The sequence below is a fragment of the Myotis yumanensis genome, unplaced genomic scaffold (assembly GCF_028538775.1).
Source record: "Myotis yumanensis isolate MYYU_CA2020_CCGP unplaced genomic scaffold, mMyoYum1.0.hap1 SCAF_22, whole genome shotgun sequence".
Taxonomy (NCBI): domain Eukaryota; kingdom Metazoa; phylum Chordata; class Mammalia; order Chiroptera; family Vespertilionidae; genus Myotis; species Myotis yumanensis.
The window spans coordinates 3,717,312-3,745,258 of record NW_027223773.1 but is presented as its reverse complement, the minus strand read 5'-3'; the positions used below and the strand labels follow the sequence as shown (position 1 = coordinate 3,745,258).

The window sequence follows — 27,947 nt, the reverse complement described above, 5'->3', positions numbered from 1 at the left end:
TATTAAGTGATTAAAAAATTTTTTTAATCGTGAATGTAGTGATGCTTGCTCATTTATCACCCGAATCCAACCCGCAGGCGTGATTCCATCAGATAGAATTTAAGTGCCTGAACGTGGATATTGGAATGAGCATGGATTACTTTTTTTTTGCGTATTTTTTTAAATTTCATTTTGTTTTATTTCTTAAAGTATTACAAAGAGTATTACACATGTCTCCTCCCCCCCCCACCCTTGACATTCCCCCCGGCCTCCCCCACCCCCCAGTGTCTTGTGTCCATTGATTATTCTTATAGAGCATTGATTACTTTTAAGTCGGTAAAATATTTAAGCTAAATATTTTTTCTCGAGGTTTCAAACTTGGCAGGATTTTACAGGGTTTGAAAATGGTAAAAAAAAAAAAAAAAAAAAAAAAATCAAATGTCAATACCTTCAAATGACCAAACCCGGCACGAGGGCTTGGGTGAACACCGCAGCAATACTCATTTTTGTCTGCTGTCATTTCAGACCTTGTTGAGACAGGGGCTGCGCTGGTGTCATGGAAAAAAACAGCTTTGGAATCTGACAGTTGATTGCCTGGAGCCGGTCCCAGTCCTGCGCGACAGCGGCCGAGTGAGTTACTTGACTTCTCTGGATTTCCGTTTCCTCCGATGCACAACGAGGGCTGCGGCAGACACGGTGCAACCGCGTCCGGAGAGCGCCTACAACACACCGGAGGGTTAAACAAACAGCAGCCATACGGCGACCGGCCCTCCCGGCCAGCGCTGGCCCAGCAGGTGGACCGTCCGGGTCGTGGGCCCCGCAGCTGCGCAGTGGCCCCGCCCTCCCACGCCCCGCCCCCTCGGTGTCTGTGCGCATGCCCGGGGCGTAGCCGGCGAGGGGCGGGGCCCGCACGCAAGCCCAGCGCGTGTGCGCGACCCCGCCCCTAGCCCCGCCCCCGACCCGCCCCGACCCCGCCCTCGCGCGCCGCCCGCCAGGGTCTCGGCGGGGCCGTGGTGTACGTGCCGAGCGCGCAGAGCGAGTGGCGCCCGCACGCCCTGCGCTCCTCCACAGGCCGGCCGGGCGCCCGGGAGACGGAGGCGGCGGCGGCCAAGGAGGCCGGTCTCGCGCGCCCGAGCGGAGGTCGCGTTCCCTCCGCCCACCGGCCCGCGGGGCGATGCGGCGCTGAGACGCCGCAGCCGGCGCTCCGAGGTTCCGACCCGAGGACGAGGAAGCGGCCGGGACGAGGGCGGGGAGCCGGCCTGCCCGAGGCGAGGGGCGGCGGGTGCATGGCGCAGTGACGGGCCCTGCCGCTCCGTCCGCTCTCCGGCCTCGGGTGAGGCCGTCCGGCCGCCACCCCTCCAGCTCGGCCGCCGCCGCCGCCGCCGCCATGGCCAATGACAGCGGCGGGCCCGGCGGGCTGAGCCAGAGCGAGCGAGACCAGCAGTACTGCGAGCTGTGCGGGAAGATGGAGAACCTGCTGCGCTGCAGCCGCTGCCGCAGCTCCTTCTACTGCAGCAAAGAGCACCAGCGCCAGGACTGGAAGAAGCACAAGCTCGTGTGCCAGAGCGGCGAGGGCGCCCCGGGCCCCGGCCCCGCGGCCGCCCCGCTCCCGCCCCCCGGCCCCGCGCCGGCCCCCGCCGCGCCGCCGCCCAGGGCCGCTGGGGCCCGGCGGGCCAGGAAGACGGCGCCGCGCAGGAACAGCGCCGCCGCCGCCGCCGCCGGGGACGCGGCCAAGGCGAAGGCCCAGCCCGCGGCGGCCGCGTCCCCGCCTCGCGTGGTGCCCGGCGGCCAGGGCCAGGGCCGGGCGGCGGCGGCGGCCGAGGCGGAGTCCGCGAAAGAGGAGCCGCTGGTCCGCGCGTCGCTGCTGCAGGAGAAGGCGAACCTGTACCCGCCGAGCAACACGCCGGGCGAGGGGCTGAGCCAGGCGGGCGGCCTGCGGCCCAACGGGCAGACGAAGCCGCTGCCCGCGCTGAAGCTGGCGCTCGAGTACATCGTGCCCTGCATGAACAAGCACGGCATCTGCGTGGTGGACGACTTCCTGGGCAAGGAGACCGGGCAGCAGGTGGGCGAGGAGGTGCGCGCCCTGCACGACACGGGCAAGTTCACGGACGGCCAGCTGGTCAGCCAGAAGAGCGACTCGTCCAAGGACATCCGGGGCGACCAGATCACCTGGATCGAGGGCAAGGAGCCCGGCTGCGAGACCATCGGGCTGCTCATGAGCCGCATGGACGACCTGATCCGCCACTGTAACGGGAAGCTGGGCAACTACAAAATCAATGGCCGGACGAAAGTAAGTGTGCGGGGGCTTCGCCCCTGGCCCGCGCGCGCGGCAGGGGCCGCGTCCGCGAGGGGCATGGAGTCTCTCCACCGGAAAGGATCTCCTGGGGGCAGAACCCCGATAAGAGGAAGGCTGGGGCCCGTCTGTAGGTGTTGACCTAGGGAGCCCCTTTCTCTCGTGTCGTGTCCCCCCGCCCCCGGTTTTCCACCTCCTGCCCGTTGGCGAACTTCCGTCCAGTTGCATAGTTTTCTGGCTGAAGGTAGGCTCGCCCTTTTAACTTGTGCCTTCTCTCTCTTTCTTGCATCGCAATGCACGGTTAGTTCCAACCTCATTGGAGTGTTAGCCGCCCATTGGGGTGGGGTGGGTGGGGGGGGATTAAAGCACTGCTCCGAGCAAGTGCATGCATTCGCTCCTCCATTCTCGGTTTTGGAACCAACCACTGGTCAGATACCGACGTGCAGGGTCGAATGCGGTGCTGAGTGAGGAATCTGCACAAAAAGATAAGTGTAAAATGAGCGTGCCGTCAGACGCCTCACTCAGGAAGAGTTAGGGTGCTCCCCTCCTTCTCCTCCTCCCCCTCCCCGTGTCCCTCCTGTTTTGACTCCCACGACATAAGCGGGGAACGCAGTGTTTCCGTTTCCAGACCTCTCGGTGTAGGTAGGTTACATTTTTAGCACAGGTTTCCTTTATTTGCTTTGTTGATCCCTTGGTTGAAAAAGAACTGTTGTGTAGCTTCCTGGGGGAAAAAACAAACAAACAAACAAAAAACCAGGCCACATATGGAATTGGAGCAGGAGTGAGGGCCCATCCTAACATCTCAGTTTGGTGACATTTGTTTGTTTGCTCTTTACTATTGTAGTTTTCCCCCCACAGATTCCTCAGTTCCTCCCTACTGACCCCGCCTGCCTCCTCCTCCTCGTATGGTAAACAATGGAGCCATCCCTCCTTAAGAACCTCTTGCAGTCCTTTTGCATTTTCCTTCCCAGGTCTTAATATTTCCTTTGTATCCAGGTTCACTCCAGGCCACCCTGCTCCACCCTCCTTCATCCATCTCTGTCTGATTTTGTAAGTTCCAAGGGCTTATCTTAGGAGATCATCACACCGGTAGGTGTTTGTAGGAACACACTGACTCTTCCTGGTCGTTCTTTGTGTGGGTCAGACCATCTATTTTGATAATCCATGTGGATGACTCTCAGATGGAGCACAGGCAGCTAAGGAAGTTCTAAACCTGGGGATTTTACTGAGGGAAATACGGTGGGAAGTGATTTACGTATTGGGGCTTCATTGCTGGGTGAAGGCACGTCTCAATATGTTGTCTCAAAAAAATGAACAGTTGCTTAATATTAAGCTGCAAGAAAAAAAAGGGGGCTTGATTCAACCTTCACGTTGGTTGTTAATCAGATTTTCATTGATATATTTTTAAATGACTTTGTCATGGATTAAATGTGAGCGTAGTCATGAACCCTAGAGCAGGAAAGGAACTAGCTTGAGGGAATATTAATACAGCTCTGTGAAGACTGATCAAGTATATTTATTGTTGAGGCATAAGCCTCAGGTGAAGTCATGACGAAGAGGATGTCTAAGACCTTCTGCGGTTAATTTAGGCTCAGCCCTCTCCTCTCCTCTCCACTGTTCACCGTCTCCTCCTGGAGGGAGAGCAGCAGCCCCTCAGGGCAGTTGCTGCTTCTGCAGAGGCGGTTAGCAAATAGCCATCTCCTTCCCACATGTCCCGGTGTGAAGGTAGCTTCGGCTTTAAATTATTTGACTACACGTGTGTGAGAAAGGACTAACCGAAGGCAGGATGGACTTTAAACTCTTTAGATTTGATCTTACGCTCAGGATCTAGAAATGATTTTAGGGAATCCCTTTCATTGTACTTCTTGGCTGAGAGACGTTTTGCTAAACACCCATATTTAATGATGTGATTTAACTATTCCTAAAAAATCGAAAGATATTAGAGAATGGGAAGGCAGTCAGATTACCAGCCGTCATACTATCGTGAGCAACCATGGTGTGCTAGGCACCAGATTAATTTTAGTGCAGGCATGATTATGATCATCTTAATCCTAATTTACATCTGAGGATATGTCAGCTCAGACTTGCCCAAAGCCTACACTTAGGATAACCTGCAGGATTCACACTTGGGTCCTTCAAATATCAAGCTACATGCTTTTTTAAAAAAACTACACTGCACATAGATAGGGTATTAGATGGAAAAAATGTAGATTATTAGCATACCACTGAAACTAAAATTTTATACACATTTTGTTGATAGTGAATGAATAGCATTAGCCTTGTATGTGAATAATTGTATGTTACCATTGGGCTATATAAACTTTTGATTAGGTGAATATACAATGTTTATTTTGGATAGTGGCTAAAAAACCACTGTATAGTTACCCACCTCTATCATGTTCATTTCAGTATAGTAACTTGAGAGAGGCAGAATTTATTTTATCTACAACATTTTAGTGATTTGAAAAGTTACTTGCCCCAATGTATAGTATTTTTCTGAGATAATTTTCACAGCAACTATAAAATAGGCGGATCATTGTGGTATTATTTCTGTTCATAGATAAAAAAAAGTGAGCCCCAGGAAAATTAGGTCATGTGTTACAAGAAATTCATGCAGCATACCAGGCCTTAAACTCAGATTTCTGAACAAGAAGCTGATGTTTTTTCTCATTTACATTATTCTGTATGGCCTTTGTGTGTGTCAGGGCCTGATAATCACGTGATGTGTGATTGGCTGTGGCTCGTTCAGTGAAGGCTTTGATTTCCCCCAAGTTTCTACTTCGACATGCTTATCTGGCCACAGTTTGTCCAACTACTTTGAAAGAGGAACTACAAGGGAAGGATGAAGTCATACAGAAGAAAAACGGGAACCCAGATGTAACAGCTCCTATACCAGGGGTCCTCAAACTTTTTAAACAGGGGGCCAGTTCACTGTCCCTCAGACCGTTGGAGGGCCGGACTATAATTTAAAAAAAAAAACTACGAACAAATTCCTATGCACACTGCACATATCTTATTTTGAAGTAAAAAAACAAAACGGGAACAAATACAATATTTGTATTTGCATGTGGCCCGCAGGCCGTAGTTTGAGGACCCCTGTCCTATACTATATACTTTCTGTGGTCCTTTTTGGGGGATTTCACACACACCCCCCCCTCTTGCCCTTAAATTGCCCTGTGATCCTTGATCCTGTCTTGCACCCTTTCTTCCATCAAGGAGACTTGTAACGATGTCCAGTAGGGTGTAGTCGTGGTCTGCTCATTTGGGAAGAGGAGTGTCCCTCAGAAATCATAGGTGCCTTTACCTGGGGGCGCAGGAAGAAGAGGAATGCTGAGGACTAAGGATCATGGGAAAGTGTCAAACTATTATTCAGTTGGAGAGTCTTAGCCACTCTAAAGGGGAAAAAATTGTTAAGATAAAAATGCTAAAATCATATACATATTGTTAGAATTTTATCCAAAACTTACTCTGTTCAGTTCAAATGTACATTAAGAAAAGGAGTGAATTTTTTAAAAAAGGAGTAGGTTAGGTTGAGACCAACAAGTAGCAGATGATATTCCTGAGATTTTTTTCACTTAGTACTGCAGTCAATTACTTAGCTTCGGCTGATTATAGCTTTTAGAGCGAAGAACAGGATGAGAAAAATTCTGTTACTTTATCACTACTGTAGGGGTGGTGGTGACAGCCCTCAGATGTCACAAACAAAACTCGGTCTACTCCTGCCGCGTTTTCAATACTCTTGGCATCCAGCACTTACAAATTGAAGCAGTTTTTTAATGTTTTGATAGCTGTCTCATAATTCAAGATCCAAGTCCGTTATTCTGAATGCAGAAAGGCTGAAAATATTGATACTTCAATGATTTTTATTTAGCGCTTTAAAATGGAAGACATACACGTGGACTGAAAGAGTAGCCTGAATAGTAGGCTGTGAATGAGCCAAGTTCAACTTTAAAGGAAAACATTTTGTGTAGTGAATTGGCTTACATGTAGTTTATGTATATATAAGGTAACACCTTTCATCCTAAAGGATTTTATTTTAGATTGAAAGGGTGTTTTGTGTGTGGTGTGTTTTGGGGGCATGTTTATAACTCTGGACTTACCTGTTACCTAATATGCCACAAAAATACCCTGCAAAACCTTAGTCACAGGAGGGCATCGAAACGCAGCTGGGCAGTGGACTTTGTGCTGCTGTCAGATCCGGGTGGAATCCTGGACCTGCCGCCGCTTCTGTGTCCTTGAGCCAGTTGCTTCATCCTCCCGGGCCGCAGGTCCCCCCTTTCTGGGATGGTAGTGAGTGACCCCTGCCTCTGCTCTCGGCTTGCTGTGAGTGCCTAGATGGAAAAGCACGTTTAAATCGTAAGGACTAATGCAAAACGGTTAGCTCTGACTCTTTCCATTTAAATTTTTTTTATTTTTCTGATTCTTTTAAGAGTTCTGTGCTTTTCCTATCTTTCTCCCTCTTATAAACTGGAGGGAAAAGACTTAGAATTATTACCCATTTTTGACCTAACCACTTCATACACACACACACACACACACACACACTTTTTTTAAACAGGCAATAATTCCCAGAGGGGTTAAGTGACTGACTTGTTCAAGGTCACGGAGCTGGTTAGTGACAAAACTGACTGATGTTCGATTTAGTTCATTCTCATATTTAACTTTATGCCGCAGCTCATGTAAAAATTACTCATTTCCACTTCACTAATTTGGATGTGTTTTATGCCGTTTTTTTGAGGATTCTTGAACATTTACGACTTCCTTTTCCTGCTTCCATTTACCCTTGTCATTCTACACTTTGGTTTATTTGACATTCTTTCTAGGTTAAATATTCTTCCTGTAGATAATTCCTCCCCAATTTCCCTAGATGTTCTTTACTCACTCTCTTTCCCTTCCTTCAACGTAAAAGCCATTTTCCCTGAAACAGGCCTGGCCTCTGTGTTTCCTGCGCCTTTCTGCTGTGTTTCTGATTTCCATGTTTGTCCTCTGCTCTCCTTCCCCTGTGTTCCTCTGTCAGCCTTGACCTCTAGGGCTGTTCACCTCCACCATGTTTTCCGATGCCCGCTCCTTTCTGCATGCCTTCGGACGGATGGTATCAGCTTAGTTGTTTTTAATGTTTTGCTTGAGGCCTTTCACATGCCACCGAATGTTCCAGGCTCCCTTTCATTGGAGCACATGCTCACACAGTTTTCCTGGGTGCATTTTTCTACCTGCTTGCATTCTACCTCCTTTTCCACTCTGCCCTTGTTTCTGCACTGGAAACATTGTTCACTCTTGGATGACATTCAGATCATTTCTTGAGCCATATTCATAGCTTATCTTTGACTCTGATTCCAGCCAAAATCTTTCTGTTCTAAAAAAAATGAAAGAAACAAAAAACCGATAGATGGTTAACCAAAGTCTTCCCTTACAATACTTGACTTCACGCCTGTGTTTTCTAGTCCAAACTCTGAACTATTCTGCCACCTTTATTGGAATATTTGATACTTCATTATCACATCTTTCCAGAACAAGTCGAAGCTTTATTTCTGAACTACTTGGATAGTATCTGTAGTCCCTGTTTGCTTGTTAAAAATTTTCAAGTGTTTGGAATTCCTATTTTCCTTATTCATTGTCCCAAATTCTATTTCTTTACCAAAGGAAAATACTTATCTTTTTGGTTGCTGCTTATTCTATTCTCTGAGTCCTGTTTGGTAAGCTTTTCATTCATTTGTTCATTCAACAAATATGAAGTGAATACCTTCTATGTATAAACATTGTTTTAGGAGCTAGGAATAACTGAACTACGGGAACAAAACGCTCCTGTTCTCAAGGAACTTAAATTCTACTGGAGGTAGGTGAGGGGGTCAGTAACATATGTTTAAGTAAATACAGGACAGATTAGGTGGTTAATGTTAAGACAAAAATAAACAAGTTAAGGACCGGTACTCCGAGCAGTACCTGCGTGTGTGTGGACAATTAGTTGGATTCTGGATGTATTTTGAAAGTGGAGTCTGTGAGCTTTGCTGACGGACTGTATGTGAGGAAGGAGAGAGAGAGAGGAGTCAGGAACGACACCAGGGCGTGTGGCTTGGGCAGCTGGAAGGAAACAGTTATTCCTTTATCTTGCCCTGACTCTTCTGTCTTCTTCTTTCGCCCCACTTCTTCAGTTTCCATTTATAGCGGCCTCTCGATACTTATTCTCCGCCAAAGCCTGAACAGAACAGTTCTGTGCTCTCTTTTCCACATTCCTTCACGTGGGCTGTGCTTGCTGCTGCTGCTGTTGACCTTCCAGCCCCATCCTTTCTCCTCCAAAGGCATATGGCTTCTTGGCACAGCGTGCCTTCGTCAGCTCTGCCACCGGGGCTGCCTGGGGATGACTGCAGGGAATCTTAGCACTCCTGGTGTTGACAACAAGAACATTTTCCCTCCCTCCCTCCCTCCCTCCCTCCCTCCCTCTCTTCTTAATGTATTTTTATTGATTTCAGAGAGGCAAGGAGAGGGAGAGAGAGAGAGAGAGAGAAACATCAATGATGAGAGAGAATCACTGACAGGCCGCCTCCTGCAGGCCTCCACATTGCTGGTTTTCTGTGCTAATTGTGAGCCACTTGAGGGTAGGACCCTGGTCCAATTCTGAATCTTTCCTCCTCACATAGGGGCCTGCCTCCTCTATTGTCTATTTTCAGTTTGTTACGTCTCACCATTCTCCTTTCAAGCCCCAGCTACCTCTCCTAGCTCATATCTACCTAGCTGCCTATTCTAACAGTTTGATTCCTATGTATTTATACTCTCAGCTGCTTAGGCCCACTCTGACCTGTTACTTATCTTTGAAATACAACTGCTAGTTCAGCCAGACTAAGTTCTTCCCGATTGCTCCCCTTCTCACTCCTGCCCACACCTCTGTGAATTGTTTGACTCCCAGCCACTCAAACCTCATACGTTCTTTAGGATCGAGCTTGAGTCCCATTCCCAACTCTCTCCCTCAACTTTGACCTCCACTGAGCTCTCTTTTCTTGAGACTTTATATACCTTTTCCTCCGGAAGTAACTCCTGGAGCTGTTTGATGCGATTCTGTCTCATCATGTCAAACACCTTTGGTGGTTCTTGTGCCTTGTTACTTGTGTTCACACTAGTGAGTGCCTCAGCCAACCTGCCCTGCACCTCACCTCTGCTTCCCCTGCTTTCAGTCCAGTTTCTAAAACTACGGCGAGACCTTTTGAAAGTCTATGAGGGTTTTTGTCCTATTGTGGTCAACTCCACGATGCTGTTTCTAGTCCCTGTTTTCCTGATAAAAATAACCCAGGCCAACACGGCCTACACTATTTTTAACTCCAGATACTGGGAGAAAGGTCTGCTCTGAAGGTGAAATGAAGTTTTACACCATTGCCTGGGCCCGGTCTCAGTTGGTCAGGTTACAGCTGGTGGTAGAATTCTGCCTGTCCGTGAACCTTGAAGGGATAGGACCTGCGTGTCTTACCGCCCTCACCCCCCACCAGTGGTGTGGGCACGCGTCACTTCAAAACAAAGAAACACAATGGATGACCCGCAGGGAGAAGCCTGAGCTCAGTATCGCTGCACGTGATCGAGGTGCAGAGGAAAACATTTCAAGAGCAAAATTTTAAGCTCCTAAAATTATCATAGAATCATCATAGTTTTGATTTGGCTTTAGAACAAGAATTTCTTCAAATTTTCAAATAATATTAAAGGAGGTTTAAGAGTTATGTTTAACAAAAGAGCACATGGGTTAATCAAGACCAGAACTATTTCTTCTTTGTTTGTTTGTTTGTTTTGTTTTGTTGTTGTTTTTTAAGCCAGTCAAGCAGTGGGGGGTTCGTGATACTAACTTTAGGTAAGTTCTGGTAACCCACTGCCATCGGACCAGCCCAGAACTATTTCTTAGGATCAGGAAAACCTTTGGCTTTAACCACATTCATTCTTATGATCAGGAAATCTTTGGCTTTAACCACATTCAAGCATTTAATCAACTTCATGGAAACAGTTGACTTAACTGTTTAAAGAGGGCACTGGTGGTGCTGATCATGGAAACTGGCCAGCATAGAGGTCATTTGAAATTGGTCTTGAAATACATACATACATACATACATACATACATACATATTTATGCTTATAAAGGATTTCTCATGCCAATTTTGCTTAATTTTTATATTTAAAATGTTTTCATTCTCTTAATACAGTTTTTTAGTTGGTAAAGGAAGTAGCCTGAGATTTAGTGTTTACCACAAATTATTTATGTACAAAGAATGGTTGTAGTTTATAGTGGTTACAACCTAGAGTATTTTGGAATCAAATTTCTTGAATAAAGAAAATTTGGCTGAAAATTATGTGACAATAGATAGCATCCCTTCCCAAAAGCTTACAAGTTTTTCCAAGGTAATTATGGTAGTGTTGTTTGTTTTGCTCTGGGCCCATTTAGAAATCTGATGGAAGCTATATACCTTCTCACCCTAAAAATGAACATACAGGCAAAGTTTTGCTTATAATTAAACCCATCCATAGTCCCTATATTAAGAACCCCTGTTCTAAGAAGAGTTCTAAAGAACAAACAAAACAAAAAACATTTGTAAGCATTTCATGCCTGGCTATGGGAGAGCGAGGGCCTGTGTTTACTCAGTTGCTTGCCCCCTGTCTATGGAATTATGCTTTGCCTCTCCCTCCCCCACCTTTATAGTTGTCAACTGAAGTCATAGCCTAGTGGTGTACATGCACACACTCTGAAAGATGTTTGCCCTGTACGGTCTGCTGTAAAATGAAACAAAGTTAAGTGGTAAGTACCAGGATGGAAACCATGACCTCAGTGAGAAGGTCTTCCCTGGGAGCATATGGTTCCAGGCACATCTGCTGTGTTTGTGCAATTTTCTTTTTTTTTATATTTTATTGATTTTTTTTTTACAGAGAGGAAGGGAGAGGGATAGAGAGTTAGAAACATCGATGAGAGAGAAACATCGATCAGCTGCCTCCCGCACATCTCCCGCTGGGGATGTGCCCTCAACCCAGGTACATGCCCTTGACCAGAATCGAACCTGGGACCTTTCAGTCTGCAGGCCGACGCTCTATCCACTGAGCCAAACCGGTTTTGGCTGTGCAATTTTCTTATAAAAGACTTTATCTCCAGTGGTTAATACAGGATTGGAATTCTTTCCCTCTTCCCTCTACCCCAGTGGTTCTCAACCTTCCTAATGCCGCGACCCTTTAATACAGTTCCTCATGCTGTGGTGACCCCCAACCATAAAATTATTTTCGTGGCTACTTCATAACTGTAATGTTGCTACTGTTATGAATCGCCATGTAAATATCTGATATGCAGGATGTATTTTCATTGTGACACATTGAACATAATTAAAGCATAGTGATTATTCACAAAAACAATATGTAATTATATCTGTGTTTTCCGATGGTCTTAAGTGACCCCTGTGAAAGGGTCGTTCGACCCTCAAAGGGGTCGCGACCCACAGGTTGAGAACCACTTCTCTACCCCTTCACAATGTCCTGTTCCCTGCTCCTGTTCATGTGTCTTATCTTGTTTTTGTACTTGTTACTGGCAGTAAGATTAATCTGAGTTTTTATTTTTATTTATTTATTTATTTTTTTTTTAAAAGATATTTCTTTTTTTTTTTTTTTTTTAATATATTTTATTGATTTTTCACAGCGAGGAAGGGAGAGAGATAGAGAGAGTTAGAAACATCGATGAGAGAGAAGCATCGATCAGCCGCCTCCTGCACATCCCCACTGGGGATGTGCCCGCAACCCAGATACATGCCCCTGACCGGAATCGAACCTGGGACCTTTCAGTCCGCAGGCCGGCGCTCTATCCACTGAGCCAAACCGGTCTCGGCAAATCTGAGTTTTTAAAAAATGAAAACTTTATAGTACACGAGGGCTGGGGTGGAGGAGTACTTTCAACAAAAGTGAAACTAGAGTTCATATCGGTTGGTTTTGTTTATATTATTAATAATTTCTGTAATTGTTAGATCGGAGGCATCTCTTGGTAGTGCAGGTAGGAAGTGTCTCTAAAATATGGAAGAGCAATTTGTTCCTGTGGCTAGTTCTCAGGAACGGCCTGGTGTTGCATAGTAACTGTAAGGTTTTCTCTCATGCACATTTCCTCTAAAGATTCTTGCAGGTGTTCTTTATCCTGGAAATCTCTCGGGAAGGGAGAGCAGTAAGGGGGCAGGTGACTGGACAGGAATGGGAGCAGGGCCTGCTGACACTGCTCTGAATTCTAGTTACCTGGGAAGTCACTCAGCACCTCTCCTGTCTCTCCAGCTATGACATTGGAATAATGCTGACCTAATTCATAGAAGAAATGTTGAGTAATTGATTATTATAAGAAGCTTTTAAAGAAGTGATTATATTTTTTGCTCTCAGCAGTGCCTTTTCAAAGTATTCAGACGTGACCTCAGCTGCCTTAATTCTAAACCTTTGCTCGCATTCATTGTGTTGGTTAAAGTTCAGCTTAGATTCAGAATTCTTGACTTGTTTTTAATGAACCTTATTTTTAATGAAAACGCATCTGGTTTTGCTTGGGCAATTGGCACATGGCCTTGGCTCTGTGAACACAGAAACTGGTCAGTTTATAAGGGTCATGGATAATGAAGTGATTCAAACTGAGGGAACCCCTCCATCAAAAGATCTTTCTCCCTTCACACCTTCCCCTTAGCAGAGTGAAGTCAAATGGCAATAAATATTTTATTAATAATCATTAATTTAATTATTTAAGGTACATTTTAAGAATCAAAACTCTTAGATGTTAATTTTGTTTATTTTTAAAAATTTTAAAGAGTATATTTGAGCTAAACCGATGACAAATGCCAGGAAGCAACATCTCAAATGCTCCTAGATGTTAATTTTAAAAGCTAGTCATGTGTACAAATAAGTTAGTATCTATGTGAAAGATTGGATCAAATCACATACAAATGAGCTTATACTTACAGTTTTTATTGATGTAAACATAGATTAGATTGTTTTGTAACTTGTTGCTATTATTTTTAAAAAATATATAGGAAGGAAGAGGGAGAGAGAGATGGAAACATCAGTGATGAGAGAGAATCATCGATTGGCTGCCTCCTGCACCTTCCCTCCCTACTGGGGGTTGAACCTGCAACCTGGGCATGTGCCCTGACCAGGAATTGAACTGTGACCTGGTTCATAGGTTGATGCTAAACCACTGAGCCATGCTGGTCGGGCGCTATTACTTATTTGGTATTTCTTTTATCTACCATATAGTCTATAATAGGAGGCTTTTAAAACAAAATCCTAAAAGTTAATTCTTTCTTTCCTAAAACAATATGGGATGTTTGGGGGCTAGCTATCTTTCATTCATGCTTTGTAGCTTCTTTAACAATATCATCTTGTGGATATTATCAACTCATAGAATTACTTTAGTGTCATCACTATTGAATTTGATTCATTTAATAATCCTATATAATAAAAGGCTAATATGCAAATAGACCAAACGGTGGAATGACCGGAGCTGCCTATTGGTGGTCAGTGCACTCCCACAGGGGGAGCACTGCTCAGCCAGAAGCCGGGTTCACGGCTGGCAAGCGCAGCGGAGGTGGCGGGAGCCTCTCCTGCTTCTGGGGCAGCGCTAAGGACCTCTCAGGGGATGTCCACCTGCCGGCTTAGGCCCGCTCCCTGGACCTAAGCCAGCAGGCGGACATCCCCGAGGGGTCCCTGACTGTGAGAGGATGCAGGATGGGCTGAGGGACCCCCCAACCCCCAGTGCACTAATGTTGTGCACCGGGCCTCTAGTAAGCTAATATAACCAGAGAAAATTTTGGCAATAAATACTTTTCAACCTCATAATTTCACTCCTAGGAATTTGATTTTAGGCATCAAGGATATATGTACAATGATAGAGCTTTAAAACTATTTTACAATATTATTTATAATAGCAAAAAGTTTTAAAAAACATTTTTAGGAGAAATCCGAAAAATGCTTGATAAGTTCTGTTTTATATGTTTATCATTTACAATTAGTCAAAAATCACTTACAATGAGACAACTATTGACCAGTTGTCTGACCGTTTTCCTGTGACCAGGAAAGCAACAAAGCTAATGAGCTCTTATTCTCCATGACTTATTCCATGCGAATCTGTCCTTTGTTCTGTTCTTCTCTCCCCACTCTCTGCCTTGGCAATCTCTGGCAGCCCATGCTTCAGCCATCCCCTATGAAGATGGTTCCTAAATCTGCATCTCCAGCCATGGCCTCTTTTTGGAGTTCCAGACTCACATTATCAGCTGCGTTTTGAACATCTCCACCGGGATGGCCCACCAGCCTGGCAAACTCAGTATGTCCGAAAACTAAACTCCTCCCCCAAACCCGCCTTCCCGACCTCCAGACACAGACCCTCTCAGCCGCCTTTGATGCAGCCTGTCCCTTGCTCTGTCTGTGAAAGTGCTTGCCAAGTCCTTTCACTTCTCTCCTCCCCCTTCCACTCTGCCCAAGGCCCCCACTTGTATCAGAACGTCATTGCTTGGTCTGCTGAAGTGCTGTTCTCACTCGTCTTCTCCGTGGCATGTTTTTCCTGCCCCTTCCCAAATCCATTGCCTTCTTCTTGTCATGCTCTGAAGCAGTTGTGATCATGTCGCTCCCTGCCCAGAAAGCAATGGCTCCCCTCTGCCTGCAGCATCACGGCCGTTCTCCGTAACGTGGCCCCTCTTGGCTTTTCCCACTTCCCCCCTTTTCTCAAGAGCTCTGTGCGTTAGCAAACCCGAATCTTCCTCCTCACCAGGTATGTTCTGTATTTGCATTTAAAACTTCCTTATGTGACCCACTCTGTTGGAAATGTCCTCTTTGCCAACTTTTATCTTCTTTTAAGCGTAGCTCAGACACTGCTTCCTCCATAAAGTCAGCCCTGAGCTGTCGCAATGCTCGTGAAGGGCTTCCTTTGACGGTGCTGTTTCCTGCTTGGAGTTGGTGGAGCAGGTCTGACTCCTGCTCTTCCGAGTGGCCCTGCTGGCCCTGCGCGCACTAGCGGCCGGCAGGAGAACTGCCCTTTTCTTATCGCTGGGTCTCCTTTCAGTGCTGGTTTCTTTTTGGCCAGGATACAGGCTTGACATTTTTACTTCTCAAAACATAGTCTGAGTTTATTTATGGTGAGATATGTTATTTATAACATGAGATTTAAGTATACAAAGATTGCCCTTCCCCCCATGCAATATGCTAATTAATGCAATGAACAAAATGTATAACTCTTTTTTTTTAAATATATTTTATTGATTTTTTACAGAGAGGAAGGGAGAGAGATAGAGCGTCAGAAACATCGATGAGAGAGAATCATCGATCAGCTGCCTCCTGCACATCTACTGGGGATGTGCCCGCAACCCAGGTACATGCCCTTGACCGGAATCGAACCTGGGACCCTTCAGTCCACAGGCCGACGCTCTATCCACTGAGCCAAACCAGTTTCGGCAAATGTATAACTTTTTATAAAGTTTTTAATTGTACCTTTAGGAAGTGAGATTTACATAAACTACACAGGTATAATTGAAATCTGAAGTTTAAAAATTTTCTTCCAGTAAGTACCTACTTGCTCTCAGTCCAGTTCTTTCCATGACCAGTTTCCCCCCTTTTGAGCTAGATTTATATAAACCACAGGTAGGCATGGGGGTGGGGGGCGGTGCTTTGGGAGTGAATGACGACAGGTGTGAGTAGAGTTGGGAAAGACCTTACGCAGTACATCCGTACGTGGGAGAACTGAGCATCACGCGTGACGTGTGTATCACTTAGGAGTCACTTAGGACCCTGTGTTGCCAATTTCATCTGCACTCTTGGGTCAGACTAAACACAGCCTCACTGAGCCAGGAACTGAGCCAGAATCCAGGAGGCGATTCCACTCTGGATATCTCACCTCTGCCCCTCGTCTCTGTGACCTTGACAAGGCGTTTATTCTCCTTGCAGTTCACTTTTCTACTGTCTCAAATGGAGAGACTGTGTCTGTCTGCCTCCTAGATTTGTTGTGAAGAACTTCTTACTAAATGTCAGCTCTCAACACTACAAAGGGCAGAGTGTAAGCCCAAGGCAATGTATTTTCATAGAATTTTCAGCTAGGAAACCATTTCCTCTTGTTCAGGGCAAACATAGTACAGTGACAGCTCATAAAATGTTAGTTCTCTTAGCTTTGAATCAGTGCTTTAAAATAATTTAGTTCAAAAGGGAAATTTTTTTTTAAAAAGTTTCCTGGTTCAACTTCATATTGAATGCACGCCTTCCAAGGCCAGAAACACATGTCTTCAGGTTCCAGAGAGGCATCCCAAGCCTCTTCCTTCCTTTCATTCTCAGAGTAAGACAAATTTAGGGTTTTTTTTAATCTTAAGAATGTCCTCAATCATGTATATTTTCGTATCAACAAGGGGAAAATAGTATTTAATGGTTTTGCTCATGTTTAAATAGCCTTTTCCCAATGGGAAACAGGAACATTTAAAGTTGGTGTCTCAAAGGGATGGCAGACAGGAACCTCCCTCAGGATTCCGTAGTGGGCGGCTGCGTTGTTTCCCTAACAAAGGTCTAGAGCAGGGGTCCTCAAACTTTTTAAACAGGGGGCCAGTTCACTGTCCCTCAGACCGTTGGAGGGCCGGACTATAGTTTAAAAAAAAACTATGAACAGATTCCTATGCACACTGCACATATCTTATTTTGAAGTAAAAACACAAAACGGGAACAAATACAGTATTTGTATTTGCATGTGGCCTGCGGGCCGTAGTTTGAGGACCCCTGGTCTAGACTCTAGACCAACCGTGGGCAAACTACGGCCCGCGGGCCGGATCCGGCCCGTTTGAAATGAATAAAACTAAAAACAAAAAAGACCGTACCCTTTTACGTAATGATGTTTACTTTGAATTTATATTAGTTCACACAAACACTCCATCCATGCTTTTGTTCCGGCCTCCGGTCCAGTTTAAGAACCCACTGTGGCCCTCGAGTCAAAAGGTTTGCCCACCCCTGGTCTAGACCCTTCGTGGCCTCCACCCCAGGCCCCGAGTGTGTGGTCCTGCTCGGGGAGGACCCAGGATAACTGGGCGTCTCCCGGGCCCTAGCACATCTGGGGGGCGTGGGGGGAGCCTTTCCTTTTTCTTGATGGACTGGGATCCATTTCCGTATCCTGAGGATGAGGCATCTGATGGACATCTCTTGGAATAATTGTATCCTTTACAGGTGTGTCCTGGTAGTCCTTTCGGGCTAAAATACTGCAGGCCGGGAAACCTATAAACAGCAGAAATGTGTTACTGCTCCCAGTCCTGGAGGCTGGGGAGTCCGAGATCAGGGCAGCCTGCTGGTCTCCGGTGAGGGCTGCCTTCCTGGTGAGGGAGCTCTGCTGTGTCCAGGAGGATGGGGCAGGGGTCCCTCCAGAGCGTACAAGACACGCATCCCCCTGAGCGCTTCCCAGAGGCCCTCCCGTAAATTCTTGGATCTGTGGGCCTCAGGGCTGCCTCACAGGAGCCTGAGGTGGGGGAGGGGACACCACAGACCACAGCAGTACACTTACCTATAAGAATAGTCTTTTATACAAATCGTAGGATAAGGCAGCTGCCTTCTTAAAACTTCTCATTGTGACTGTCCCCACTCAAGGACCAGGGAGCTCACTGTTGGTTACCTTTTACATCCTGTTTCCTCTGCTTAATTTCCAAGGTTTTATCCTAAGTCTATCAAATTCTTTTTACCTATGAAAACACCTCACTGCCATTTAACTGCTTCCTGTCTTTGTTCTGCTCAGACTGTTTGCTTTTCTTCCCTTCAGTTTTTCAAATCTCATCTGTCCTTTAAAGATAAGCTTAGGTGTGTAGCTCCAAGCCTCGTGCTATTGCTTTGTCCCACACGAGTAGTTCCTCCCCCCCCCCCCCCCCCCCGAATTCTTTTTCTCTCTGTGATTTGCTGAGCATTTGTATTGTGTGTGCCGGTGTTTTCTTTCTTTTCAGCAAAGTCCTTTCAGACGGACACCATGCTGACGCTTTTTGTCGTGTGTCCGTAAATATCTTTAATGCTACTAATGACTTTAGGTGCCTAAGCAGGTGAAATCACGTTTAGAAGGAGTTATTAGTCACTTTACCAAGAGATTAAGAGAAAAGAAATGGAATTTACTAAAAATACTGTGAATAAGAGTATGTGAGGGTCTTCTGCATACGCAATACAAACTAAGCAAAAACATAGATTGCAACATCAGAGTCTTTTTCACCCGTGTGTATGAAGTCCACCAGCACAACCAAATTACCAGTTAAGAAGTCGAGCATGAATATGACTTCAAAACTGGAAAAGCTATGCTACATTTAAGGAACTTTACATTTTGACTATCCAACCACAGCTCAGGATAACTTTGTTAACATACGGATCCTCGTTTAAACATACACAGTAGCCACCAGATCTCATGCGGCTTCCAGAAGGACCTTTAAAGCCGCTAGAACCCCAGTGGGGACGTCCCAGCACGTGCAGGATCACTCCATGAAGTCTCTCCAGGTCATTCCCTGGCCACACGGTCATTGGAAGGAGTTCATGACCCTTCCACATTTTTGCAGGTTTCCTACAAAATTCCTCTTCCCTCGATCCTCCAGGAGCTTGGCTCTTTTCCATCTCCAGTTTTTCTTGACAGTCTGGTTTTTCCGGGTGAGCGTGGCTCTCCCTGTCCTCAGGCTCCCAGTCTGGGGCCTGGGGGCTGGTCCAGGGCCTGGGGACTGAGGGCCTGAGGGCTCCTCTGTGTCTGGGACTCTTCTTCCTGCTGGAGCAGGACTGCATGCTTCTCAGTGAAGAAGAGGAAGGGCTCCTGTTGGCAGTCGCCAGCACAGAGCCCAGGCACTGATGGGCTTCCTGGCTGGCCGGTGCGCTGGAGGTTTTCCGTCTCATCCCTGGTCTGTCTAGTGCTGCTGCCCTTCCCAGAGCGGCACTGACAGGAGATGCAGCTTAAATGCAGGCCCTGGGAGCACTCGCCCCCTTCTCCTTCCTTCCTCCTCCTCTGGCAGAGTCCCTATCACCAGAGCAGAACTAAGGGGACCAGGGACACCAGATCAGGCTGCAGTGGTAATGGCCACCTCAGATAACACATTCAGATGGAGGTCACTGAGCTATCACAGGGATTATAAGATTTAGTTAACAATTGTTTAGAACTTCTCTTTTATGGCTCTTTTATTGCTTTATTTTTTAAAAGTCTCAGTTGGCATTTAAATAAAGGAAACAGATAAATGCAGCCCCTAGTTGAAGGTCATTTCACTGCATGGCCCACCAGTCGCCCCATGTACCTCCATGTAGTACTCGGGCTCTAGAGAAGGCAGTTCAGGAGTGAGTAATATTTCTGTTTTAGTAAACAGTTAACTCCATTCATTCAGGTACATAGCCTGGTGCTGAGAAGCAGGAGCCACAGACCACCATTGCTCACCAGCAGACATGGTGTTCTCTAAAATAGTATCAACACAGTATCTTTGCCTCTTCTGGCCTACAAAATGTGATATTTTTATTAAAGAGAAGGGTCTATATATATTATATAAAAGCCTAAGCGACTGTTAGGACCGGTCAACCGAACGACTGGTAGACTGGTCGCTATGACATGTACTGACCTCCAAGGGGCAGATGCTCAATGCAGGAGCTGCCCTCTGGTGGTCAGTGTGCTCCCACAGCCAGCCAACCTCCCGCGGTCCCTCCCCCTCCCCCGACCGGCCTTGATTGGGACTGGGCTAGACAGCCCGAGGGATCCCAGTTTAAGTATAAGAGTGGTAAAAAACCAGAGATCTCTTTCATAAGCTGTTTTCTCCTTTGATTCATGCATGGACTTACAAAACCATCTTTATTACTGCTGCAGGCCATGGTTGCTTGTTACCCAGGCAATGGGACGGGATATGTGCGTCATGTTGATAATCCCAATGGAGATGGAAGATGTGTGACATGTATATATTATCTTAATAAAGACTGGGACGCCAAGGTATGCAACTTCATTGAACATTCTTCTTTCTCACAGGCATTTACGCTCCCCGTAGGTAGGACTGTCTTTAACACATGTAACAGTCAAACATTTCTTAGATTTGTTTCAGTCTTAGGTATTAGGCGCAGATCTTTGTAAAATGAAACAAATACTAATAATACATCTCAAAAAGTGGGTTCCTTTATTTCAGATATTGAAGTGTTCACCTAAAATTTAACTTTTATATAAGTGTTTTATTAAAATACTGGAGGCCCGATGCACGAAATTCGTGCAAGGGGCTCAGTCCTCATAGCCGCAGCGGCTGCCTTGGCCCTCACAGCCCCAGCTTCTTGTCCAGAAGGTCGTTCGGCTGTCCAGTCTAATTAGCATATTACGCTTTTATTATTATAGATTTTCCATATGGACAACTGTAAACCTAGTTGTGCCCCGCCCTATAAATAAGAAATGTTTACTAATTTAAAACTTCATTTTAAGACTTTTGGATTCAGATAATACTCATCTGTTTTAGCCAGTACTCTCAAAAACCCAGGAAATGATTTTTTTCTTGTATCAGTGCATTTACTTAGAATTTCAACTCACCTTCAAACCTTGTTAATTGAGATATATCTGTGAAGAATCCAGTTAAGAATTTTGAGTCGCTGTAATGAACTCCCCTCTCCCCTTAAAGTTAATTTTATAGCATTCTTGGTTGTTCACACTTAGATATTTGACTCTTTTCCTAGGTAAGTGGAGGTATACTTCGAATTTTTCCAGAAGGCAAAGCCCAGTTTGCTGACATTGAACCCAAATTTGATAGACTGCTGTTTTTCTGGTCTGACCGCCGCAACCCTCATGAAGTACAACCAGCATATGCTACAAGGTAGTATTCCTTTAAGAAACAATTGTTAAGATGATGGCAGGACGGAGGGGGTAGATAAGATAAACTGGAGTTTTCTAATGAGTATTTTCGTGTTCTTCAGTGACTTGTATTGTAATGCTTCGGTCATAACTTTGAATGTGAGTAATTTTATAAGATCTGTTCACAGTTAGTACTGCATGTGACTCTGCACAGCCGCTCCTTGTTTGGGGTAAAAGTGGACGCACGGGCCCTGTCCTCTTTCCAGCTCCATCTCCTTGTTTGTCCATCTCTTATCTACTCACCCTCCTGTGATCTCGTGAGAGTAGAGTTGGCCCTTGACCAGTGTGTGGATAAAGGGGTACAGACTCCCAGGCAGTCACAAATCCCTGTGTAAGAAAAAGAAAAAAGAAAGAAAAAACAAACAAAACAAAACAACAAAAAAATCCGTGTGTGACTTTTGACCCCCAAAACCCGTAACTGCTAATAGCTTAGTGTTAACCAGAAGCCTTAGTGATAACAGAGTTGATTAGCACATATTTTGTATGTTACATGTATCGTATACTGTATTCTTACAATAAAGTAAGCCAGAGGAAAGAAAATGTTAAGAAAAATCACAAGGAAGATAAATATATTACAGTACATTTTGAAAAAAACCTGCGTGTAGGTAGACCCATGCCCTTCAAACCCGTGTTGTTCAGGGTCAACTGCATTCACTTGGAATAGAAAGAAGAGATAGAGAAGGAAAAAGGAGCTTTTCAAAAGGTGGGGTTGGGGGAAGAGAGAAATGATGTAGGAGAATATACCAAGGAGAGAAACCAGAGAGCAGGGAGCAGAAGTGAAGAGAAAAACGAATAGAGGAGAGAAAGGCTGTCATGTGTGGGAGTTAAGGTTAGAAAAATAACCGTTAGCTTTAATAATAGCACCTCTTTCCACATTATAAATGTATTTTTAAACAAGGTTTAATATTCTATAACTAGTATGCTGTTTAATGTATTTCTTAAATTCTTTTTTTTGCATTTATTGTGGCTCAATTGTTTTTTTTTTTTAAATATATATTTTATTGATTTTTTACAGAGAGGAAGAGAGAGGGATAGAGAGTTAGAAACATCGATGAGAGAGAAACATCAATCAGCTGCCTCCTGCACATCTCCTACTGGGGATGTGCCCGCAACCCAGGTACATGCCCTTGGCCGGAATCGAACCTGGGACCTTTCAGTCCGCAGGCTGATGCTCTATCCACTGAGCCAGACCAGCTAGGGCGGCTCAATTGTTAAGACTTAAAGTGGAAGATGATACAGACATTGTAAAAATAATATTTGTAGAAAAATAGCACAATGTATTAAATACCTATTTTTTATTATCAAAAGGACTTTGAACATCATGATAGTGGATTACTGTCATGCAGTTGCTTGATATGCTGACAAGAGGCATACTCTCATACACCGGAGAAGAGCAGGCTTTTTAAAAAATACATATTTTTACTGATTTCAGAGAGGGAGAGAGAGAAACATCAATGGTGAGAGAATCATTGATCGGCTGCCTCGTGCATGCCTCCTACTGGGGATCAAGCCTGCAACCCAGGCATGTGTCCTGACCGGGAATTGAACCGTGACCTCCTGGTTCATAGGTCGACGCTCAACCACTGAGCCACACCAGCCAGGCCCAGCTGCTTCTTTAGAACTTTTCTGACCTAGAAACTGCTTCACAGACCTTCCTTTTCATGGAGTCCTGAGTGTGGTCTGTTTGTATCCTTTCCAGAGGAAGAGGTAACAGACATTTTTAGGTAGTAAAGGAAGTAATTGCCAGGCGATACGGAGGGTAAGGGCCACAGGCGTTTGGAGGGGGGACAGTGTGTGAGTTGGTGAGAAAGGTCCGTGTCCAGCAGAAAGAAGAGCTCAGCTGGCCTGGGATGTCAGGAAGCAAGGACAGTGGTGTCCCTCGGGCCTAGGGGGGAGGGACAGGCCGCCCAGCTCCAGTGCAGAGGTTCCTGTGAGGGGTTCTTACGGAGGCCGGGGAGATGAGGGAGAAACAGATCCATGTGGTGGCTTACCAGTGTGTAGGTCAGGACTGAGGGCCAGAGAGGGGAGGTGATCCAGTATCTAGAACTGTGATGACTAAGAAACTCCAAGTTTGGGGCATGGGCGAAAGAGAGAAACCACATACCTGTGCCCCATTCCTCTTACCAAGGCCTCGGAAAAATAGAAGAGTCTAGATGTTAAGAAAGGTGTGGGGAAGAGCAGAGGCTGGACTGCAACTTCGGGTCTGTCCCTCACCGTCTGAGAGGTCCACGGGCCTCTGTTTCCCCAGTTGTCCAAACTCTCAGACTCTGCTCTGCCTTTGACTCTTCACTTCAAATATTTTACACGATTTAGCTCTGTCCCATGTACTGGCTCTTCATGCGATCGGGATTGCTTTCCCCCAATGAATCCTGGCAGAATCTGCAAGGTGCTTTACCCGCCTGCTGTGTTCTCTTTTACAGAGAGGAAGGGAGAGAGATAGAGAGTTAGAAACATCGATGAGAGAGAAACATCGATCAGCTGCCTCCTGCACACCTCCTACTGGGGATGTGCCTGCAACCAAGGTACATGCCCTTGACCGGAATCGAACCTGGGACCTTTCAGTCCGCAGACTGAGACGCTCTATCCACTGAGCCAAACCGGTTAGGGCTGCTGTGTTCTCTTAAGGAGGTGACTGCAGCACGCGGTCAGGAAGTGTGTGTACATTTCCCCCATTTTTGGTACCAAAAGGGGTAATGTTCTGGATAGTATCTAATAAACCAGAGGTTCCTCATTTATTTGTGGAATATATTCCCAATAAGTGAAAAAATCTCAGAAAGATGAAGTTTAGCTAAGCTGTATGTCTAAAGACAGTATAACTGTTACGATAAAAGTCCTAAAAAATTCCTGGCATCATTGAAATCTCTCTTGGTGACTCGAGGTTATAAAATGGTGGGCATCCATCCTGACTCTCCACGGTCATGCAGTGCTGTCCTTCCTGCCCCTGCAGAGCCGCAGCCCTGGGTCCTCGGCTGTCCTCTGCCCCCGGAGCCCCTGCTCGGGAAGGTGCCGCGGCCGTCTTTACCCCTCAGTGCCTGTGTGTCGGCTGTGGGCTGGCCGACCATCATCATGCAGCTCAGGCGGCATCCAGCAGCCATAAAACTCCTCCCTGGGCCCCCCCTTCAGCTGCCCCTGCTTCCCAGCTGAGCTTTTGAGCGTCATGGAGGCTGGCTGAGTGGGGGGTTCTCCGCTCATTATCCCGGTACTTTCCGACGGAGACGTTGTGTTGCCATGACACGTTCTATAGACCATTGCAACAGCATGCACCTTCCCAGTGTGATCATTCTTACCCTATTCTAAATTTTCTTTTAGGTACGCAATAACTGTTTGGTATTTTGATGCAGATGAGAGAGCCCGAGCTAAAGTAAAATATCAAACAGGTAAACAGCATTTGGGGCCAGGGTGCACTGGAAGGACATGCCCACGGTCCTTGTTTGGTCAGAGTCCTTGATTCCCTGATTTCAGAGAGGACTTCTCCAAAGTCAGCCTCAGTGTTATCTTTAACCAAAAACATGGTCCAAAGAATAGGAACGTTTGAGGCACAGAAGCCTGAGAAAATCACAACCCAAGCTGAGTTTTGTGTGATTATCCTGCTCAGTCACAAGCTGCTGAGCTCCGGCAACTGCCATTGGGCTTCCTCTCCCGGTGCCCATAGAAGGAAGTTAACGTCTTTTCCTTTTTAAACGTAATGCTCTACCGAGTACTCCAGGCCTTCCGTGGCTAACGTGGCCGTGAAGAAAAATGACACAAAGGAGAGGAGTGGACATGCCGGCATCAGTAACACAGGCAGGCGTGTGGCGTTGGCATCTGCCACGGTGGCCGTAGGTCAGCACCCTTGTGCTAAGCCTGAGGGTCCTCAGAATGCCGGCCCTCCCCCCCTTGGGGCCTGTCTCCCAGAGCTGCCGGTTAGTTCCCATCTGACGGACCCCTCACCTGTCCTTTCTCTAACCTTATATCTCCACAAGTCTGCTCAGTCTTCACGCTGCTGATGAACTAGCTGTGTTTTCATGAGCCTTGATAATCCCAGATCCTCCTTTTATGAAACTGTAAAGATTGGATGTTCATAGGTTTTAAAGTCATCATTTTTGGCAGAGCCAGTAGTGTGTGTGCTTTCAGTGATGGGGAACACACTACTCTTTTATAACAAGTTAATTACTTTTTAAATCAAAAGACAAAGCTCTGTGTAGAGAATGTCTTTTCCCCTCGAAGGTTTGCTAGCTCAGAGTAACGCATTCATCACAGGACAGTGCCCAGCGTAGCTTTTGGAAGTGAAGGTGTGAGTTTTCAGATGACGTATGTTTGCAAAGTTGAGACCTGTGCATGCCGTTAGGAACTCGGTGGGAAGCAGTGACAGCAGCTGGCTGGTGCTTGATGAATGAATTTTTGTTGTTTTTTGTTTTACCTGCAGGTGAAAAAGGTGTGAGGGTTGAACTAAATAAACCTTCTGATTCGATAAGTAAAGACGTCTTATAGAGAGACTGATCCAGCAATACCCTCCTTCACCTCCAGTGACTGTTGGCGCTGTTTGTTAACTTGTGACTACAAATGAATGGGATAAAGAAAAATAGACAACCAGTTGGCATCTTAATAAGGAAACGGAAACAACCTTTTGGTGTTGCATCAGGAAGAAGATTTGACCGTGTGGCTTTGTACTGCATGACTGACTCCAAACCTGTGATTGCTGATGGAAGAATATAAGCTACCAGCTGAGAATGGTCTCTACCCCTGGACATGATAAGTGCCCTCGGTAGCATTGTTTCATTCTTACATTTTGTCAGATCTGCCATCTAGCCGAGTTCATTTCATCTCTCCCTTTTTTATATAGTCAAGTTCGAATTTGGAGTAATTTTTGTATGATCAGGTACAATTTATCAAAACTGAATTGAGAAAAAATTACAGCATTGTCCCCCAAAATAGCATCAATCTATTTTTGTAAACCTCTTCGTACTATTAAATTTTGCCCTAAAAGACCTCTTATAATGATTGCTGCCAGTGACTGACAATTTTCTTTTTACTTACAAGAAGGAGCACTTTAATTACCAGCTGAAAAATCGGATTTTTTGTAGTCCTGTCTTACACTAATTTGAACTCTTAAACGTGGCTTCTGTTGTTTTTGTTGACATTGTTAATAATGAAACATAACAGTAAAACCATCACCATTTACTACCAATAACTTTTAGTTCCGAATGTTTTCTAAGAAAAAACACACAGCAAGAAAAATACAGGTTTATATTTTAAGTTAAATTTTTTTAAGAAAGCTACAGTGACTGGCACTACGTGAACTTGAGGGTATCTTCAGCCTCAAGTTCCCGGGATAAAGGGCTTTCCTAAGCTCTCAGGTGTGTCCTATGGAGCAGTGGTCACCAGCCTTTCAGACCTCAAGGACCACCAGGGTCCGAGGACCACCCGTTGGCCACGCTGCTATAGATAGAAGAGCCCCTTCTAAGGCTTTTCCTTGGGCTTCCCATTGGTTGGTTGCATGTTGAGCTTTGCTATTACGTTTTCCTGTTCCTACGACCCCCCCACACCCCGACCTGCAGGTCAGAACCTGGTTCCTGTTGGGTAGCCTCTAGGGGAGGCTGTGCTTCGAAACTGACCTGTCACAGACGGGATGTTGGTGACACCTCAGTCTGCTGCTGAGGGGGTCCCCACCCGTGAGGCTGGCCTCTTGATCAGCACCCAAAGGTGTGTGGTTTGCGTGGAAAATCAAAAGATCATTTCACGTGTGAGTTTTCCTTTTTACTTTTCAGAAAAAGAGGGAATGTTCCGAAATCACACAAGGCCTCCCAGACTTGGCCACATAATGTATGAACCAGAACGGGTGTCCTAGGCAAAGCGCACAGGGTGGCACCCGTATCCTGCATGCATTCTGGGTGGAAGGCCCACTTCGGTTTCCTATCTCTGTCCTTGATCTTCTTGGCCAAAACAATGTGAGTGTACAGAAATACTTCTGGATATTTCCACTGACAACAGTTTTAAGCATTTGTATCGTTTGTATTCACGTAGAGACTTTTTCTATGGAAAGCTCAGTAATTTTTATTAAAAGATCAATATTGTTCATGTAAGACATGAAAAAAAAATGTAGTGAAACCAACAGTGTGGATCTAGGGGGGGACTGAGACTCAGTGTCGCGGCCTCACTGCGGAGAACTGCAGGACAAAGCTGCAGTTTATGTCTTTTTCATAGCCCGTCTTCAGTCTTGTCCCACTTCCTCTCCTCATCCCGATCATGCAGTGTAACATCTCCACAGCTAGTGCCTCTGCAGCCTGGCCTGGGGGCGTCCCAGCCAGCTCGTCTCCGCAAGCGCTGCCTCGTTAGGTGTCGAGCAGGTTGTGCTGTGTGGATGGGAGGTCTGTCTGACTGTCAGGTGCTCAGCAACAGCCTCCAAGCCTGGGAGTCCCGTGTCACGCTCCGATGCCCACCTGCAGCTCTGCTGGGTGGGCTGTGCTGCCAGGCAGGGCTGACCTTTTGTAGTTTGGGGGAGGAGTTTATGTAATCCCTTGGAGGTCATTGTGAAAGGATCAAGAACCAGAATAGCCATTTCTTTAATGTCCATTTAAAATCTGCTCATTTCTTGTTAGTGGGGTCGTTACGTTGTCACCAAGCAAGACTCTTGTTCAAAACAAAATTTAAAATTATTTGTGGCCTCTATGTGTTTAATCCTGGTTAAAGACAAAGCTTCTAATACTGTTTTTCTTCAACACATTAACCAGCTGTAAAACACAGACCTTTATAAACAGGCAAAGAATCTCAGGATTCATACATAGACCGTGCAGTCATGTTATTTGAAAAGCAGTGTTGCATTATGAAAGAGCGCCCAAGCTGCTTGTAAAGCTAAGCTAATTAAAGTGACGTATAAACGTTCCTGGAAAAAAA

The 27,947-nt window shown here is 45.8% G+C and overlaps 1 protein-coding gene across 2 annotated transcripts; it reads left to right on the top strand.

The window, feature by feature from the left end:
* The first annotated feature begins 957 nt into the window (after nucleotides 1-957).
* EGLN1 (egl-9 family hypoxia inducible factor 1) lies at nucleotides 958-27,947 on the top strand. 2 transcript variants are annotated; one of them, XM_070401478.1, is made up of 5 exons: nucleotides 975-2,269; nucleotides 20,058-20,177; nucleotides 20,900-21,036; nucleotides 24,384-24,451; nucleotides 25,480-27,947. In XM_070401478.1, the coding sequence occupies exons 1-5, from the start codon at nucleotides 1,367-1,369 to the stop codon at nucleotides 25,542-25,544; spliced, it is 1,293 nt and encodes a 430-aa protein (XP_070257579.1). In that variant the 5' UTR covers nucleotides 975-1,366; the 3' UTR covers nucleotides 25,545-27,947. The 2 variants fall into 2 exon arrangements, with proteins under 2 accessions (XP_070257580.1, XP_070257579.1); XM_070401479.1 differs by lacking the exon at nucleotides 24,384-24,451 and having other exon boundaries at nucleotides 958-2,269.

Bases quoted from the DNA above. Each gene is read 5' to 3' on its own strand.
- EGLN1 (XM_070401478.1), top strand. From the start codon at position 1,367: ATGGCCAATGACAGCGGCGGGCCCGGCGGGCTGAGCCAGAGCGAGCGA. The intron at 21,037-24,383 runs GTAGTATTCCTT...ATTTTCTTTTAG, and splicing joins CAACCAGCATATGCTACAAG to GTACGCAATAACTGTTTGGT. The intron at 24,452-25,479 runs GTAAACAGCATT...TTTTACCTGCAG, and splicing joins TAAAGTAAAATATCAAACAG to GTGAAAAAGGTGTGAGGGTT.